Source organism: Acinonyx jubatus, chromosome X (genome assembly GCF_027475565.1).
Source record: "Acinonyx jubatus isolate Ajub_Pintada_27869175 chromosome X, VMU_Ajub_asm_v1.0, whole genome shotgun sequence".
In the NCBI taxonomy this organism is placed as follows: Eukaryota; Metazoa; Chordata; class Mammalia; order Carnivora; family Felidae; genus Acinonyx; species Acinonyx jubatus.
In genome coordinates, this window is record NC_069389.1 from 19,749,437 (window position 1) to 19,770,327 (window position 20,891).

The 20,891-nt window shown below is 38.0% G+C and overlaps 1 protein-coding gene across 2 annotated transcripts in view; it reads right to left on the reverse strand.

Moving 5' to 3' along the window:
• Positions 1-2,357: 2,357 nt before the first annotated feature.
• Positions 2,358-20,891, reverse strand: part of KLHL15 (kelch like family member 15) — a 35,391-nt gene continuing 16,857 nt past the window's right edge. The window contains exons 3-4 of one of the 2 annotated variants that reach the window (XM_053202176.1): positions 6,426-7,517; positions 2,358-6,113 (exon numbers count right to left, since the gene is read on the reverse strand). In XM_053202176.1, the coding sequence (XP_053058151.1) occupies positions 6,102-6,113; positions 6,426-7,517 (1,104 nt within the window). In that variant the 3' untranslated portion in view covers positions 2,358-6,101. Of the gene's footprint in view, positions 7,518-20,891 lie in introns of both variants that reach the window. The other variant, XM_027054636.2, reaches the window with a different exon arrangement.

Consider the following 20,891-nt stretch of genomic DNA (forward strand, 5'->3'; position numbering starts at 1 on the left):
TTAGCATTCAAGGATCATCTACATTGCAAGAAAAAAAAAAAGCTCTATGGTCAACATTTGATTTACATTAAGCTAAACAAAATCAAAAGGAGTCAACATCAGGACTTCTCCAGAGCCTTTTAATATGCTGTTTGTTGAGATTCTCTAGGAAAGAAAATAGGTAGTGTTTTCTCAACACTGTGACCAATGAACTTTTTCCCCCCACACTTCAAGGGATTGCCAATCTTCAAAATACCCTTCGGTGTGTTTTACTTGAAATTTTCTGCCTGGGTAAGAAATACGGAGATGTTAGGGGAAGAAGTATGTTCACAACTATGACAGCTGGATGCATCAACCTTCTAGACATGGGAATGGTGGTAGTGGAAATGAATGGAGGGAAATCCCTCAGTGAGGTCAATTTCTGTGGACAATCAAGCTAATACAGCTGCCCGTCCTCACCGGGAGCATTTCATTGGTAACCTTCCAAGTTTCTGGGTTCTGTGTTTCTTTAAGGAGGACTTCCCATGTACCTGGCTTAAGTAAGGCTCTTGGTAAATAAAGACACAGTATTTGTCCTCAAGGAGTACAGTTAAGGGCACGTCGGAGAAGAGTTATAACCAAGCGTCAGAGGTGGCGGCATGCAGGCATCCACAAGGTGCTGTGGTAAGACCAACGGCACAGTTAACCCGGCCCAAGGTGTCAAAGAAGACTTGACAAAGGCCATGATGTCCAGGCTGGTTCTTGAAGGCCAAGGAAGGCTTAGCCGGGCAAGGAAGAGGGGAGGAGCATGTGCAAAGGCCAAGAGGCTGGAGAAAACATGGTATATTCAGGGAGCTCCAAGTAGTTTGCCTAGCTAGAGTATGGGGTATAAAAGACGGAACAGGTACAAAGGTAGCAAAAGATGAAGGGCTCTGTGTGGCAGGCTAGCTAGGGAGTCTGGCTCTTACTCTCAGAGTGAAGGGAGATTATGAAAGGCTGTTGAACCTCAGGATGATTTACCTTCTGAAAGATCCCTCTGGCAGCAGTGTAGAAAACGGACTGCGGAGGTAGATCAGAAAGCAAGCTCCAGGAGGCCAGCAAGAATAATGAGGATCTGAACAAGGGCAGTACAGATGGAGAGGGGCAGCTGAGAGGTGAAATTGTGAGGGCCAGATGAACCAAGATGCTGGGGGGGGCAGGGGAGAGAGGCAGTGGTAGACCACTCCCAGGTTTCCAACTTCAACAATGGTCCAGCCACATAACAGAGGGAACTCGGGATGAGGGGCAGGTATTTGGGAAGGAGAGAATATATTCAGGCTTGCACTTGTTCGGTTTGAAATTCCGATAAAACACGTGCAAGACGTTAAGGAGACGGTTGGAACTCTGGGTTGAGACGTACACAGATTTGACAGGCGTCAGAACTCAGAATAAAAGCTGCGGGAGCCACAGGTGTGGTGAAATCGGGCAGGGAATGTGTAGACTGAGAAGCCGACAAAACCGTGGGGAACTCTGTCTTCCTCTTCTGAACGCCTATAGCATCTGCCTGTAACTTACGGAATGTGTTACGTGCTGCAACATCTAGCTCAGTGCCTACTTGTGCACAAAAAGTACCACGCCTGATATGAGGGTACAAAGAGGAATACAAAAAAGTCCTTTCATCCAAGGGAACTATGATGTAGTCGTGGAGAAAGAATTATACCCACCTATTATGCAAAATGAAACCAAGAGCTACAAATATGCTGAGTGTTGAAGAGGCAATTAATTCAATGGAAGAGAGAACACAGGTTTCAGGAAGGGAGGAGAGCATTTGAGTTGGGGTGGAAAGTGGATTTTGGAAGCAGGGAAGGGGAAAGGAGGCAGGTAATCAGAAGCTGGAAACTAACAAAGATCACAACAGAATGAAATGGGCGAAGCGACAGAAAGAGGCTGGGAAGGTGGCTTGAGGCCAGGGCCCAGGGAATCCTTTCCCAGGCGTCCATTTTAAAGAAGGCACAGAGAAGGAGCCTATGGATATCCAAGCGCTTGTGACGCAGCAGCTTCATTTTTGCCTCGCCACTAAGTTCAGAAATAAATGCTAAAGGAAACCTAAAAATCACCACACTAAGGCTTATGGCTTGTAAGTGCTCTTTCTCAATTCCGTATTTCCATTCTGCAAAACTCTGTGTTAGTGGAACTTTAATTACTTGGCTTCGTTATAAAATTTCCATTGCATGTAAGTGTAAATAATTTCACTCTAATGCACTCATTTGAATCTGTGACTGAAAGCAGCGGGAGAAATCACGTTTTTTATGGTACTTCCTTGGCACGCTGAAGGGAAACAAAATGTATGCTGTTAATCAGGTCATGAGTGACTTGGAAAGTGACGGGTTGCATAAAGATAGCAAATAATAAGAGATAAATAGATTTTAAAGATTAAAAATATTTTATTTAAACTTTTCTTCATAAACACTTTTAACATTTTTTTTCAATTTAAAAACAGAATGGATAGCATAAACATGTTTGAATAGATTATATTCACGGCTTGGGAAAAATTACCTGACAAAAATGTAAAGGCTTTCAAAACAGGTATAAAAGGCAAACCTTAAATTATTCTAAGATTTTTAAATCGGCCTTAGGATTATTTGACTACTGGCCCAAAATGTACCTAAAGGTCAAAATATTTTTCTATAGACAAAGTATGCCCAAGAGGTACAGGGCATATACAAGTTAGGTAGAAAATAACCTCTCCGACTATCTCACTGGAACATTCCTTCAGAAAGCAAACACCTAACCCTTACTGATATACTGATTAATAAGGTTCTTAATGTAGCTGTTCCCAAAGATGTAAAAAAAGAAAATCCCAGATTATGAAGGGGGAACAAACCACGCTGAGGGCATTCTCTCAGCGTCGCCCGTGTACCAGTGAAGCCACACGGGTGTATGTACTGCAAGGGTAGGACTGCATGAGCTTACCTATTCTGGTGTCTATTGAATATTTGACTTTATAAACTCTCGATAAACTAATTTCTCAGGACTTTCATTTTGAAGATAAATCTCTTTTAGAAGATATTTATTCCCAAACCAACTCTAATCTGATTGAATAAACGTATGATCCCTAAAAATGTTGAGTACAAAAAAAAATCAAAAACGTATAGTAGGCAAACAAGAAAAATGGCACTGGCAGTTTTACTGCCATATAGCCCTCAGTTACAGCTAATTTACACTATTATCTATGTTGCGTTTTACTTCAGTCTAAAACTTTAAATTATGTATTCTCAAAAGAGCTAGTCTTTTCTGAGAGATAGCTTATAAACTGAAATATCAATTTATATTATAAACTGAAATGTTATGACCTACAACCACATATACATATATAAAAATAGTCCCACTGAACGTTTGACATGTTTAGGTTATGCAGCTCAAATAATTTGTTATAAAATATTTTAAAGCTTAGTTTCATGTAATTAAGACAAAACTCTCCATTTTTACCACTTCTCCCCACACAAATGTGTGTGTCCTTTACTATGACTCGAGCAGGCTTCCCAGAATGAGGTGTCCAAAGGTGCTGCTTTAGAAAAGATAAGTGAAGGGCTCAGTCAATATTTCACAAATTAGAGTAACGCGCACACACAGAGCAGAGCAATGAGGACACAGAGAATGTTGTCTCAAGAAAAGCTAGTAATTCTATTAATTACGCTTTGCTTTTATAAAAACCAGTAGTACTTCTTCCAATACAAAACCTTCAATGTGAGAATCTTGAATTTTGTGAAATGGCTGTAGTGCAAGGATTTTCTTTAAGCAGATTAAAGTCAAAACTGAAATTCAAGGTCAAAGATAGGGAACAGAACATTTCTAATTAAGATGCAATTACTGAAGATCAGCTATTTTTGTCAAGTCTGGTGTTTAAAATGTAAAGTGAAAATTAACACACAAAGATCACAACAGTTACACTGTACTTTCCAATCTCTTACTGAATTTTTAAAAACCACTACCTTGAGCACATACAATGTATCTAAACAAAAAATGGTTCCAAATGAAGCACACAAAAAATAAACGTGAAAAAAATTCTATGGAAAAATTTTCCATAGTTTAGTATAACAAAAATAAATCTCTTTCAGCAATGAAACCGTAATTTTAAAAGGGAATGTAGGTTAATCGTGGATTTAAAATAACCTATATTAGCACTACATATAAACGGATGGATTTTCTCATACATTCAGAACCCAAGCAATACCAACTATTCTTAAAGCTCAAAACTGACTACAGCTAACATCAGGTCAGACATGACTCACGTGTGAAGCTGAACCCACAGTTAGTTCAAGTTAAGATTTCACAAATTTTCCAAAACACGAACTGTGATCTTGGTCTTGTGTCTTTAGAATGATAGACCAAGAATAGTCAACAGTTTGCCCAGATCTTACACTAACTAGGACTATGAAGTCATATCTAAGCAATTAACAAGAACCACCACTGGTGTGTAAAAGTGTAAAAGCCTGATAGGGGTACCCTGTCTCGGTCTTTTCCAGCAAAAGACAACAATGAGGAAAATAATGAAGACATTATCATTATTTTCTTTAAAGCAAGAAAGCACACAAAGCACTAAACCAACTAATATATTAGAAAAAGAATTAAATGGCTACTCTAATTCCTAGTTTTCAAAAATAAAATGATTAAAAAATGATTTTTAAAAGGTAGAAGAAGACTTTTACCCATATTACCATGGGAAACAAGATCATGACTTCACTCTTCCATTTTGTGTTCAGTGGTGGCAGCAGCAAAAAAAAAAAAACAAAAAAACAAAAAAACAAAAACAAAAAAACAAAAAAACAAAAAAACAAAAATGAAAACAAAAAATAAAAAACAAAACCAAAAAAGTGAAACTAGAAAATTTATACAACAGCCATAGAAGAAGGCATTGCAATATTGCACCAATATCCTAAGCTCTGGCAAGTTTTGCCAGTGTAGATCTAGTCTGTATCAGATATAGACTCTACTCAAGAGAAAATGGCATCAATTTGAATGATCCACTCCCTGGTTATTCTTGCTTAATTTTGTCAACTACATGTTTTTCCTTCGAGTTGAAAGACTTGAAAGGTGCACAGCTAATCCTACAACACTTTTATAAATGCTTTTAAACAGTTAACTTTGATGCATTCTGAATTTTGAGGTTACTATCCTTCATGCTAGTAGCTTTCAGTAAATAAAACAAAGGCTGAGGGCTTACATCCCCAGTGCCACTAAATATTTTGTACTAAATAAACAAGTAGATATAACCAGTAAGACTGTAATTCTATTTCTTACCTCTAAGTCAAAAATGAACTCAAATTTTCCACGAGATGCTACTTTCCATTCAACAACAGATGCAGCAGCCTTCTTGAATGTAAAGAACGGGAGTTGCACTTACTTTTAGGGGGCCTTTATTTAGGAGTCTGGTATTACCTAAATTCTCTTTAAAAGTGCTTGCACGCTGCAGGGCCAGGACTGCATATACCACTCCGATTCTCACTAAAAACAGGGTAACGTTAAACAGACTGCAAAGAAAAACATTTTCAAAAAGAAGACATACATTGATAAGGAACACTAAACGTTTACTTTTGAAAATAAAATACAAAATGTTAGTTTTCAGAAATCCATACATGTTTCAGGAATACAAGGACCTCAAATATTACTGAATCAGTATGGACTGAAGATAGGCTACTTTGATACCAAATGAGGACTCCAGTTATTTTAACTTTCTAAAAATGTTAGTACATGAAAAGACGTTACATCTAAAATTCAACAAGTATGGCAAACCGTGTGTGCAAGTGCACTAGCTTAAAAATATAGAATCCTAACCACGCATAAAAGGAGATGTGCCTTGTACGTTCCTAAGATGTACGCAAGTATGGGTATGCTTTCGCTAACACAATGCAGAGAAGAGAAGGCAGCTTAGAAATAGTGTTTTGAATATAAAAAAGTTAACTTTGTAGAAAATTTATATTTTTGCATTTTCAGCAAAAAGCCATGCAAAAAGGTCAAGAGTTTTAACGTAAATAATAAAACCAAAAGGTCGAACAGACTGAAATACACTGAAATAAATGTTCCAAAAGATTTCAGATTGAGATAGGAACCGAAATTACATCCAGTGACACTTATCAGGTCTTCTCTTAGAAGAGGCATGACTCCTACGCTGACATCTGAAAGAAATGTTTAAAGCATAAAATCAACTTCCCAGATAAGTGGATCACTCTATTAAACTGCTTCTGGAAGTAGTTTCAAGAGCTAGCGCTTCGAATTAACTTATTGCATGAGTTTGAGGCCACTAAAAAGAAAAAAAAAAAGGATGCTAGCACAGAATGAAGAATTTTTTACGATATTAGACCAATGGCTTTGATAGTAAAACTGGTGAGGTTTTTCTTTATGTTTTTTAATTAACTACTCTGTCACAAACAAATTTTTTGTTTGGCTTATTTAAAGGGAGAAAGATGTCATTAGTTGCAACGTCTGACCTCGTCCAGTATATATTCCGGAAAATGCAGGTTGCATACTTGTAAACCATCTAGCTTGCAGGGCATCCGTGGGTACTCGTCTTCCTTCCACTTGTTTTCTTCTGGATCAAAAGTGAGAATGGAATCGCTGTAATGACCATTGTAGCAAAGGCCTCCGAGAACCATTATCTGTTTGTCCAGCACAGTCACACCATGACCACTTCTGCCAATTGGCATGGATGCCAAAATGGTCCACTGATCAGTCTCTGGGTTGTACACTTCTGTGGAAGGGCATCCCTGAGACTCAAAAGAGGCTCTCAAGATCACACAGACGCCACCAAAGACATAAAGCTTGCCGTTGTAAGAAATCATCTTGTGAAAGCATCTTGCGTAATTCATTTTGCTCTTATTCTCCCAACAGTTGGTAACCACTTGAGTTCTCCTGGTCCGCTGTTCTATGGTCCCTTCTTTACTGGGGTCAAACACACACACCTGTTTGGAGGTGGAAGACGAGGTGATTCCACCGGTGATGAACAACTTGTTATTGAGCACTGTCCCTTCATGTCCGTATTTGTTAACTGGATAAGGATCCACAAATTCCCATTTATCATTGGTGATGTCATACCTCTCAGTTGAATAGAAAGTCTCATCTCTGGTTCTGCCTGCCACAGCGTAAATAAACTTTCCAATGACACCAACTGCAAACTCTGAACGTGGCACAGACATGTCTGCCATCCGGAGCCAAGAGTTTTGCCTGGGGTCATACCTGAACACTTTGGAAGAAGCATGGAATTCGCCATCCGGGCCCAGTTCTTCCCCGCCCAACAAGAACACAAAGTTATTGACGATAGCAAGGCAATCCGGGCGCAGAGGAACTTGTGGGCCCTCCAGTTCCCACCAGACTCTTGGTTTCTTTAAGAGAAGAATTTTACTGTTAACCATGCTATGTCCAATCATGCCTCGGAATACTGTAGTTTGGGGTTTGGCAGAACGGATGCGGCTTGACTTCATGTCCAACAAAGGCTGCTGGTGAACGTTCTGAAAGTAATTCAGTGCTTGGTCAACTTCATAGCGCAGCTGTCGGGAGTATCTATAAAATTCGGATGTCTTAACCTAAGAATACAAGTAAAAGAATTTAACCAAAAGAAAGAACATCAATGGCAAACAAGATATCAAAGCCAACTAAGATGATTAGTGTATGATTTGAGGCTTACTTTGCTAAAACTGTTTCTCCTGTTAAGATCACATACTATTTTTTAAGCAAAGTTTTATCATATTTGTTTTCATAATAATCTATGCACATCTCCAAGCCTTTTAATGTAAATATTTATTTTCCAGGCACAAGGCTACATTCCTCTAACAAAATGTACTAATCATTCATCTACTGCATGTCAGGCCCTGGGATACAAGTGGTGGCTATGAGGACAAACAGAGGTTTCACAGTAGAGGAAATCATGGCCATGGTTTTCTTAACCGCAAGGAACACTGTAAGAACAGCCATGACTGAAAAACTTGGGCAATCAAGTTAGTGAGTTAGTAAAAATTTAAATATATACAAAATTCTCAAGTTTTTCATATAAAGAATTGGTTTGATATCATCAACTCCTACAATCATAACCCAGTTGACAAGGAAAGGTCAAGTTTTTTTCCTTTTTTTTAAAAAAAAACACATTTATTTATTTCTGAGAGAGAGAGGGCAAGGGGCAGAGAGACAGACAGACAGAGGATCCAAAGAGGGCTCTGCGCTGACAGCAGAGAGCCCAATGCAGGGCTTGAGCTCACAAACATGAGATCATGACCTGAGCCAAAGTGAGATGCTCAACCGACTGAGCCACCTGGTGCCCCAACTTTTTTTTTCTTTTTCTTGGAGCTGGAACTACCTCATTGTGATGATTATCAAGATCTTATGAAGCACTTTTAAGTACTGTGCTAAGTTCTACAGGGACATAAAAATGTTAAGATGGGGTCTCTTTCCTCAAAGAACTTAGAATCTGTGTCTGGGGAAATGAAAATAGATAACAGTTGCCAATAAGTAAATAAACAAGGCAGTTGACAGTTGGGAATGAGGGTGTAATATGGGAGTTCTGTGGAACTTAGGACATGGAACATACACCAAACTGGCCCAAAACACTCACGGGTTACCTCGTGGAAGAGGTAGGAAGCTGGAATCCGTGAAGAAAAAGCTTGTATCCTAGTGACAAGAATGAGACAAGAATCTTCAACTTCAAGGGGAAAATCAGCTATTGTAGACAGAAGATGGGCAGAAGAGCACGACTAATGTGAAGTAGAGACAGGGAGCAAAGGCGATGACTCGAACTGATCTGAGGATTTAGACTTGAGGCGCTCGTGAGAGCAGGATCACTAAGGGACTCTGGAGAGGCATTCCACTTCACTGGTGATCAATCTACACTGGTGGGAGGATGCTGAGGCGGAGATGTCTAGGAGTGTACAGGGAACCCAGCGTGGCTGTGTGGGAGGGAGCCAGAACTACACATAAATGTTTAGGAGCTTTCTTTCCTTCTTCTCCTTTTTCCTTCCTCCTCCCTAGTTTTCTCATTCACGCCCCACCTTGGTCCAAAAAGTTTGAAACAGAAAGCACCGCAAATGTGTTTTTAAGTATTTTGTTAACTGCATTTCAATAGGATTGGCTTCCTTTGTGATCCCAAGCAGTTAATTTTATGGATTTAAAATCATTATTCTGAGAAGGGGTCCTTCGGTGGATTTAACCAGGCCAGCAGAGAATTCCTGGTCTTACTACATAAAAGAGAACAAACGGACATCATTACTTCACTGGGGGCCTTATGTGCAACATCTCAAGCTAAATTATTCCTCCTGCGAGAGACTAATAATCATCCCTGTTTTCGTGATGAAAAAACTGAGGCTTAGAATCTTAAGTGACTTGCCCAAATTGTTTACATGACTAAAACCAGGAGAGCTGGGATCTGAACCTTGAACCAGGACAGTCTTGCTCCGAAGATCAATTTCCAATAGGTTACAGCACAGCTTCCTTTAGTCTTTAGAAAACTCTTTAAATGACAAACTCAATTCTTAGAACACTTAACATATTTAATGAATTAGCCTAATGACCCTTTTCAAAGAAAAGATAATATAATGGTTCTTAAAGAATCAATCATATGGATCACAAATGACTGGGCATCCAACCCAATTCTTCCTAGCAAAATATTAAGTGTGGAAGAAATCACAGCAAATAATGAATAATGGTAAATAAGTAATTTCAATAAAGAGAGTAATAATATGATAAAAATATGAGATGAACTCTCATTCTCTACTACTTTCACTTCACATATAGAAGAATAAAGAAAATGAAACGAGCCTCAATCTCTTATGAGAAACAATGGAAACCTGTAAAGCCATTTTCACAGAGTATTTACCAATATGCAATGATGTTCACAATATATTCAGTTTTTAAAAAGCAATAGTAAACTGGTATCCCAATTAAAGAAGATTTTGTGTACGTTTGCTGTGTTAATAGTGATTGTCTCTAAAACTTCACAAACATCTTTGCATTCTTTGTTTTTAATGTATCATATTTATAAACAAGAAGAATCTTGCCATTAAAAAAAATGGGTCTCCTAAAACCATCAAAAATATATTTGCTTACTAAAAATACGTATCTTTTCATTTTCCATTCATTTCTACTATGAATTGCCTAATAGTGTACCTCGCCCATTTTTCTCATCTTTTTCATATGTGCAAGACTAAAAGGCAATACCCTGGAAATCAACAAGAAACATAAACCTCAAATTAAGTATTTAAGTGCCTACTGTGCACAGCCAGTGGCCTGAGAGCTACACAGGTTTTGAAGTAACAGAATCCGGTCTAGCACTGTAATTAAGCACCATGTCAAGCAGCCCGGCATGACAACTAAGAATCCAATTTAGAAAATATCCGACTCACATTCAACAAGCTGTGGGATCTTGGGCAAGTAACTCAACATCCTTACAGCCGTTTCCTCATCTGTATCATTGAGATAACAATAGCACCTATGCCTCATAACCCTAAGGTAGGAGATAAGCATGATAATCCAAGTGAAAAAGACTTACTACGGTGCCTGTCATATGGCAGTGTACAACAAATAATAGCAGTTATTAGCTATCATTACTCACCAGTGGACATCTGTGGAAGTGTCCGTCAGCTTAAGTCAATGCATCTGATGGTGTGTTTTTGGTCTGTGTAAAAATTCAGTCTTTTAGAAACGAGAGGAGTAATGAGTCAAACTTACTCTGGACCTAATCCTCCCCAGTAAAACCTGACTGGTAAGATGCAAAGAGAAGGAAGCTTTCCCAAAAGCAGCCATGTCACTTGGAGATGGAAAAAGGAAGGGGAACACTGCACATATTGGACAGGCAGATTTCAAGTGTTTTAAAGGAAAATTAGGACCAATTCCAAGATCGGAAACTGTGTAAAGAAGCTCAAGAAGGCTTGGAGGCTCTCAAAAGCATAATGCTGACTGCATAATTGCAAAACACACTGATGAGGGGAAGAAAAGGGGAAAGTATCTAAAAAATCTGATGTGCTGCACAGAGAGCTTTCTGGAATTCAGATGTTAAAAAACCACTTACAACAGATGGCCAAAAAAAACCAAAGAAAAAAAAAACAGGCACATAAAACAAGTATTACAAAGGGTGAGATGGAGCTGTAAGAATACTGTGAACAAGGCTAACGCCTCAGGATGAACTGTGACTTAGCAAAGTGCCAGGTATTGAATTAAGTGGCATCTTGGAGGTTAAAGTAAAAAGAAGTAGACGCAAAAGTGAAGCCCCTCCCGGATGGGGTGGTTAATGTAATATTAGCAAAGACAAATAGTCTTCTATTTTATTTCCATTCTTGGCTAACAATGTTTTATTCTGTCCAATCTGAAGATCAAACACAATGACGAAGAAACTTAAATCCAAGATGGCTAAGGAAAAAAAAAAAAAAAAAGAAAAACTAGATAAGATATTGTCACTAAGTTCAAGTCATTTCATCTCAAGATCACATTCTGGGATCCTGAGAGGCTTCACATATAAGGTTGCTTAACTGCTTTCCGTAATCTGTGCGGAATCATGAAGAATGGAAAACGACTAGAAGCCAGACTTCCAAACTAGACTAGTTAGCCAGAGGCTGATCCTGAATTGTTAAAAAAATACCACTTGCAAATAAGAAAGTGCTACACACTGGGAGGCAGCAGACTCACCAAATAATGCCAAAACTTGACATTTCCAGTTTAATGTCCGAGGATGTAACAGAACCGGTAGACAATGAGAGAACCTATGGCTTTGGCAAAGTAATCAGTAAGTCTAATCATAAAGAGAAGTACCAGGGATCCATGAACCACTTGCAATTGTAGCAATAATTGTGTTAATGCATTCCGGGGGTAAGGCTAGATGGTGGGAAGTCCACAGCTTTTATCAAATGCTCCAACGATCCGTGAACTCTAAATGTAAAGCTGTAACTGACTATCCTCAGTACAATGTGATAGAGCAGAGTCATATCATGGACCTAATTAAATTAGACAATCCCACCCTCTCCATCAGATGAAACCACAGCTCAGAGTGTTTAGTTCCATCGCTACAATTTAGACAATACAAAGTGGACCACAGTCTGAAGACAGCGAAGGGATCTAAACCATAGGAAGAATGGTAAAAGTGATCAGCAATGTTTACGTTCAAGAGAAGACTCAGGAGAAAGGTGGCAACCATTTTCAGGACCAGTAAGTGGAAGTCTGGAGGAAGATTTTAGGCCAACAAAGAGAAAAGCTTTGTAATTAGACCTACCAAGATAATGGATGTCCATCACATTAGTAAAAGAGCACAGAAACCAGGAACAACTCAAATATCAATGACATCAGTTGGATAAACTGTGGTATGCAGACTTTACCATATGCAGTCATGAAGAGAATGAAGTTAATCCACATGCACTAACACAGATGTTCAAAGTGTCAAATGATAACTGAAGAATATATACAATATTCTCAAAAAATAAAAGTGGCCTGCTTTGAACAGCTGGTAGTGTATTCAGAGGAAAACATGTATACACATACAACATATGGTTACCAGTGAACTTTTGGGGGACTTGCCCCTTTTCAGGATCTATACAGGTCTGTATTTGGCTTTTTCACAAGGACTACAGTAAAAAGGGTATGCGTACATATTTGCCCCAAGTCAGGACTGTTTACCTCCGGAGTCAGTGAGCAATCCTGTCACTTCAGGTAGTCCATGTGTGACTGCCTGTCAGGAGTGCTGGAGAGGGTTCTGGTGTCACATGAGGACTAGGCACAATGGCCTGTGACAGCCCTCCACCTTCCAACCCCAGTCTCTTGCAAATCCCATCAACCTGAACCAGCTTAAGTGCTTCTTAAAGTCATTTTCCTGTCTGTTTCCTACCCAGTGTTTCGGTCCCTTTGTCCCCTTCTCCATTCATTCTATTGTGTTCCTTTGAAACCAGGGTTCCAAAGAGTTTAAACAGTTACTTCAACTCTATGTTAAAAGTCCTTATCATAGCCACATACCTTTATCCAGCTTGTTCTAACCGTAAGCCCCCAACAATGGAAGTTGTGCCTCTGAGATAGTTGGTTATACCATAAAATGTCTTCTAACCTAAGAAATTTAGCTCCTACTCTCTGCCACAGCTAGAAGTTCTAGATCTACCTTGCTCTTTTCCCAGAACTACAATTTTCCTCTACAACTACACAATATCAATAAGCATAATTAGTTTCTTCTTTCATTATAGAAATGGGGAATTAATGCCTCTCTGATAATCCTGGACAAAGTAATTACAGATATACTCTGCTTTAAAACAAAAAGCGTAGGGCTAAAACCTTCTATGTGAATGGAATCATTTAAATACATTAATGAAGAAAGCTATCAAAAAAGAAACATGTGGCTCATCTTTTCATAGAGAAAGCATTTCTCCCACCATTCGCTCACATAACAGTTTATCTCTAGATCAGTTACTTCCAAAAGAAAGATATGGGAAAAAAATGACATTTCTTTCATGTTCTGAAGAACTACTTTCCTTACCCTTTCACAGGATTAAAAAAGCGGTCTTGTTTTAACACTTAGAAAGAATATATTCATTATCGCTTTTCTTGATACTTAAAAATTTTATTATGAAAAGCATTTTGTCTTATGCTGCATAAAAAATAAAAGTATGATACCTCCTAAAAACAGTGATCTGAAAATTTAAATTGGCCATTTCCTCTGATCTTTAGTTTCATGTAACTGTGTACACACATGCATGTACAGGAGAAAATGTGAGGTACTATTAATTCTGAATGAGGCTCCTGGAAATGTGTGTTAAGTGGAACACACAGGAGCTAGCCATTACCACTGGGCAAATATTCCAGGTTTCTCCCGTTGCTGTCAAAACGTTACATAATCCATTCATTCAGTTTTTTAATTTTAAAGGTAATTCATATAGATCATTCTTAATTTTAAGAATTAAAGTGAAACTGGGGCACCTGGGTGGCTCAGTTGGTTAAACGTCCGACTTCAGCTCAGGTCACGATCTCATGGTTTGGGAGTTCGAGCCCCACGTTGGGCTCTGTCCTGACAGCTCAGAGCCTGGAGCCTGCTTCAGATTCTGTGTCTCCCTCTCTCTACCCCTCCCCAGCTTGCACTCTGTCTCTCTCAAAAATAAATAAACACTAAAAAAAATTTTTTTAAGGAATTAAAGTGAAACTGGCAATATAACTAAAACAAGCATTTCTACAGATTACTACATAACTTCACGTGATTAAAAATCTGCAATTTAAAAAAATCTACTAAAACTGGCTAGTCTGGGGTGCCTGACTGGCTCAGCTGGTAGAGCATGTGACTCTTGATCTTGGGGTTTTAAGTCTGAGCACTACACTGGGTGTAGAGGTCACTTTAAAAAAAACTGGCTACAATCTAAAATTATTTTAGGCCTTTAGCCAATTTAAGATATTAACAGCTATTTAACCTTTCAAAATGTTTTTAAATGCCCAATATACTTCTACTAAACCAAAACCAAACAAAAAAAACCACACACACACAAAAACCCCCACAAAAAACAAAAAAAACCCGTCTTTTATTAGCTTATCCATCAGTGGGGGTTGGAGGTGCCACTGGGGACTGAAATAATCCCTGAACTAAAGATCCTAGGTCTTGGGCTTGATGCCGTCCCTAAGTCACTGTGTGACCATGGACAAGCCTCTAGTTTAGACATTTTCTCCTTACGATAGGAGTCAGTTGCATGAAGACACCTCTGGCCCTTCCTACATCCAAAAATGATACCCTAATTTTCAGAATGATGAGTATAAGGGATCATGTGGAAGGAAGACAGAGTTCTAGCTATCAGTTTTATCATCCCTTCTCTATGATCCAATCTGCTCAAAAGAAATATCCAGAAATAAAGCAGTTACTAAAACGAATTATACCTTTGGGAACCACAGCTACATCTAGTATTATTTTTGATATTCAGCAAAATGTGGAGCAGTCTTTATGTGCCATATTACAAAAGCATCCACCTTGGTATGAGAAGTCTATTTATAAATTCATGCTCAGAACTGAAGCTCATACTTATTTATGTTAAAATTACAAAAAGCTAGGTGCAAGATACCTTTAATTAATCCCTTTGTCCTGAAAAACTGAGTTAATGACCAAGGATAAAGCTATAAGAAACAAAAATCAGTTCCTGCTAAGTACAAATCCTCTCAGTAATACTGTAATTGCAGTCAAACACCAAACAGTAAAGACAAATTTTAGTAAGGATTTACCTATCCTCTCTTCTTCAAGCAGGCAACAATCTAAATTATCGAATAGAACTTCAAAAGCCAAGTGACCAGCATAAATGGGGGTGAGGGAGAAGACCCTCCTCAAGACAATAATCTAATAAGAGATTCAGCACAATTTGGTTAGTCCTCTATCCCTTCAACTTTCCTAGGATGAAAAATATGTAACTCAAAAAATAAATATGCTCAGAAAGTCTAATTTGCTTCCAATTCCAGTGCAGTAGTCATTGAACATCACTAGAAATTAAATAAGCGTGCACAAGCCTAAAAGGTAAAAATTTATGTAATTTCTAGAAAGCATTAGGACCATCTTATTATCTGGTTATACTAATATTTAGATAGTACAACTGTATTCTACAATTCACAACTTAGGAGGACTTTTTCCTACTTATGAAATATTCTCAACTGTGTAAATGTTTTAATTTTATTGAAAAATATGCTAAAAGAGAAGGAAAGCCAAATAAAAGGTTTAATCCTACAATTAACTTCTGAATGAGCAAGGCTTACCTATGACTCATGTAACATTTTGAGTAAATATTAGAGAATTAAAACTTTAAAGCCCACAATCTTAGTATTTGCTCTTGTTCCTTTCCTGCTTCTAACCTTGTCTCCATTTTCTGACTTCTCTGATCTTTTTTGATTTCAGCTTCTCATTTGGTTTCTCTCCCTCCTTGTTCCCTCGTTCATTAAAACATTTTTCTCCTTTTATAAGAAAACAGCTGTCTCCACTCCATCTCCTCCTTCCCTTTCACTCCACAGTTAATTTCCAATTCTAGACTTTTGTTTTCATCTCCCATTTATTTTACTTAAAAGGAAAATCAGCAAGTAAGACTAAATTTGTGAACTACCATTTTCAGTAGGTTCTGGCCTGCTTAATACACCCTCTACGGACAGTCTCTCTCCCAGGGGATCTAACAGCAGTCAACACCCTGGATTACTGTACCCTCCACGAACCTGTAAACCTGGGATGAATCCAAGTCAAAGATAGAAAACAAGAGCACTCTACTTCTATATATAAAAGGCAGAAGAGTTGAGAGAAGAAAAACACCTTGGGTGATTTTGAAAGAACTGTGCATGTGTTAATTACAATCATCCAAGTCCACAGGGCTGGGGGAGGAGGGGCTGGTAAAAGAGATGGATGTAAAAAAGACATTAAGTGAACGGTGAAAGTCCGCTTAACCTATTGACCTAACTTCCAACAGAAAACCTGGTCATCTCGGTGCTTTCACTCCAAGGGGCAAGTGAGTTGACTGTTAAGCAATTTCAAGTTTATAGCTGTATAAGGACTATTTAATGTATCAAGGGGGTTTTAAACTTTTTCAAAAACAACTCAAACCCATTAAGAACTGTAACCAAATTTCACATTTGAAATCTAGGTTACTGTCTTTGTAAAAAATATTTGTACTGTCAAATACAGCACTGCTTGTGTTTCTCATGTACTTCCGTGAGGGTCAGAAGGAAACTTCTGTTCTTTCCTCTAGATTTGTCTGGCTATAGCTGAAGTCATTAGAAATAATTAAACTTTTTTTGAGTTTTCCGCTAAACTGTAATTAACACTACAGTTAATGGTCTTGTTGCTAGACAGAAATTTTGGATTGCTCAAGTGCTAGATCAGTCAAAACGTGTCACAGCTCCTAAGTAAAGGAATTCTAAAGGGTATACAGCACCTGCACTTTAAACAGATGCGTCCTTATCCATACAACGTCATTACAAGTGGTCTGTACCTCAATTAACCAAAATATCACACCATCCAAGCAGGACATTAAGAGCAATTGATTTCCTCATGTGTCATATAGTCCACTGTTAATGCTATCTAAATCAACTATGCTAATAGCGCAAATATTTGGAACACTTTGTGAAGACCAATTCTGAGAGCTACTAGTATTCTTAAGCGTCCAAGGTATACTTGGACGCTTAATTTGTGATCCTTGAATTCTATCCGTTTCAAGGTGAGTACAACATCACTTATCCCCATTTTAAGATGTAGCTTTTAAAGCCACAAATTCTGTACTTTAAGTAAAAGATATTTTTTTTAAAAAGTATTGGAAAACTCTTCTGAAGCATTTTTTATTCTGATCCTAGGATTGATTACTTTTCACTAGTAATGAAGTTGTCTTTTTTCAGCAGACTATCAAAATTATCTCAAAGTTTTATTCTTATAACAAGCTTTCATAAAATGCAGATATGATTTGTTAAATTGAAATATATTCTCAGTAAAAGAGCTTTTTTCTCATTAAAACATAAACTTTGCTCTTTAAAAGTTACATACATCCAAATTTGGGGGGAAGATGATGAATTACATTTAATAGATCAGGAAAAAAGCACAGTAGGAAGTCTGAATATCATGAGCTAGTTTATAAAAACATTTGGAATAAAGCAGAATACATGTATATAATCTGCTTCCGTAGTAAACAGCCAATGAAAAACCAACTGTAAAAGCCTAATTATAAGCCAAACAAATTTGCTTTGTAAATCTTTATAGGATTTAAAATATTTTCTTTCCTTGTGAAAAATTGGAAGATTTTATGATTGATACAATTTCTAAGGGGATCATTGGTAAGCTCTTACCATATACATATTTATCATACTGACCCTGGGTTCAAAATGTTAAAATATCACTGTACTAAAGAATCAACATATGGGTATTTTAATGAATAATTTAACAATTTTGCTGAAAAGATCTTTCCCATACAAAAAAGTCAAGTATAATATGCACTTTGCTAAACATAGATTTGCCTCATACAATGTTTTCAGTAAGGCAGTAAATTGTTTTTTAAAAACCAAAGGACCAAAGAAAGCAAAGTGTAAACTATTTAAATCTTCACATCACTGAAATTCCAAATGACAAATGCTAAGTCTTATCTCTGTTAAAGATGCAAAGACCCTTGGAGCTAGTAAAAAAACATGCCGCAGACATTTGTAGGAGTAAAAACTGAAACTGAAGTCTAGTTTTAAAATTGAGAATCCACTACAGATAAAAGGATCATAAGAACTCTTCAACAACTATGTTAAAAGGACAAGATTCTGATATTTATTTTCAGCTTTCTTATACACTGCCATCCCCAGAATTGTGCTTTCACATCTGAAGGGTTTCCCACACCCTGTACTTTTTTCAGTGCCATTACACTTCTCAGGCTGTATTTTGTTGATGCAAACACGTTGGAATTTTCATGACTCTAGACAGTAACTTCTAAATGACCCAAGCTGGGCCACAGAGACAAGTGCATGCTTCTGCACCTCAGGGGCCTCTCCCTCCCTGCTCCAGCAGCTGTAATAGGAAGCCCTTGGAGTGGGAAGCAAGCAGACCTGGGTTTCACTCAGTCATTCATCATGGGATAAGATTCCTAACCTTTCTGGGCCTGTTTTCTTATCTATAAAATGGAGATAACCTATAGATTCTACCCACGCGGAGAGCGCTTAGCGCACGCGCGACCTGACACACATAAGGTGTTCAAATAAGGAGAATCACTGCTTCTAAGGAATTCCAGGAGGAAATTTGGAAGTCTTGATCTCTTTGGTGATGCTCCCACAGAGTACTCAGTACAAAAGTTTTCAGCTGGGGAGAAAATCCAGTAGAGGACTAAGGGGAAAGATATTGTAGAAGAATAAACCTAAAGATTTCAGCATAGCTACGGAGCATGATTCAGGTCCCTGGAATGAAGGAGGGCTATTCCTTGGGGAGAGGCAGAACATCCCCGTTCCACACTAGGAAGCCTCTGCTCAGATCTGTTTGTTACTTCCAAAGGAAGACTTAAAATCTCCACAGGTTCCTTTCACCAAGCTTTGCTCACTAGCTTTTAATTTTCGTGAGGCCAGGGTAAGGATCCTGACAAAGAGATGCTATACTCAAGTTGTCTTCATCAGCCACTCTACAGATCGGTAGGTAAGTTCATTTAATACTAAACTGTACAGAACATTTCTAATGGCTGAGAAACCAGGAGAAGGGTTTAATATGTGAGAAAAGCTGCTTATTGTATGCAGATTCAGAGTTTCTAATGAACAACTCACTCCTTGAACTTCTAGAGCAGCACTGTGCAACAGAAAGAGCCACAAATGTGAGCCAATGATTAATTTTACATTTTCTGTACATTTAAAAAAGTAAAAAACATTGGGGCACCTGGGTGGCTCAGTCACTTAAGCATCTGACTTCGGTTCAGGTCAGGATCTCACACCTTGTGGGTTCAAGCCCCGCATCAGGCTGTGTACTGACAGCTCAGAGCCTGGAACCTGCTTCAGATTCTGTGTCTCCGTCTCTCTCTGCCCCTTCCCTGCTCTCTCTCTCAAAAATAAACAAACAAAAAAAAAAGTAAAAAACATTTAATAATGTATTTTATTTAGCCCAATATATCCAAAATATCATTTCAAATTGTAATCAATATAAAAATTAGTAACGGGTCATTTACATCCTATGTCATCTTAATTTTTGAAATCTCCATTCAGATTTGCCACATTTCAAGTATTCAATAGCCGCAAGCAGTGGCCATATCGAACAGCGCAGTTCTAGAGTCACAGATATACACTAAAATTTTTATCAGTAAGAGTAATCTTTTGACACTTCAGCTAGTTTTAATCCCAGTAAATTGAATGGAAAGGTTTTAAATTTTTTTTAAAGGGAGATTTTATAGCAGCACTACTGACAAAAGCCAAAGTATGGAGAGTCCAAATGTCCATCGACGAATGAATGGATAAAGACGTGGTATACATATACAATGGAATATAACTCAGTGATCAAAAAGAATGAAATCTTGCCATTTGCAACGATATGGATGGAACTAGAGTGTATTATGCTAAGCGAATTAAGTCAGAGACAGATGATTTCACTCATGTGGAATTTAAGGTACAAAACAGATGAACGTAAGGGAAGCAAAAATAAGATCAAAACAGAGAGGGAGAAAAACCATAAGAGACTCTTAAATACAAAGGACAATTTTGCTGGCAGGGTGTTGGGTAGGGGGAATGGGCTAAATGGGTGATGGGCATTAAGGAGGACACATGTTGGAATCAGCACTGGGTGTTATGTGTAAGTGATCAATCACTAAATTCTATTCCTGAAATCGTTATTACACTATGTTAACTAACTTAGATTTAAATTTTTTTAAAAGGAGGGAAATTTCATCAATCTAAAAGAAATCTAATGGAATAGTGTGAATAAAATTTGTGACTATTTTAGTCAGAGGATTGGGCTACCTGACCTCCTAATATATATAAAAAAAAAAAAAAAAGAAAGAAAGGTAAATTCTAAGTTTGATCAGAGTTACTAAGTAGTTTTTCCAAGACTTCTTCAGCATTACAACAAGATTTTCCTGCAACCGTTACTGAAAAATCACAACACTGAAAAGGAGATGTGTTAACAGGGACACATAAAGAGGAAATGTAAGTTAACACTAACACAAACGAATAAGATGATAAATCCACAATGTGGGATACACTAAGGCAATCAGTGATCTGATCTTTCTTTTTAAAAAGTAGGGGACTGGGGCGCCTGGGTGGCTCAGTCAGTGAAGCATCCAACTTCGGCTCAGGTCATGATCTCACAGTTTGTGAGTTCAAGCCCCGCATCAGGCTCTGTGCTGACAGCTCAGAGTCTGGAGCCTGCTTCGGATTCTGTGTCTCCTCTCTCTGCCCCTCCCCCACTTGTGCTCTGTCTCTCTCTCTCTCTCAAAAATAAATAAATGTAAAAAAAAAAAGTGGGGGACTGTTTTAGGTTAAGATTAGACATACATGAAAACCAA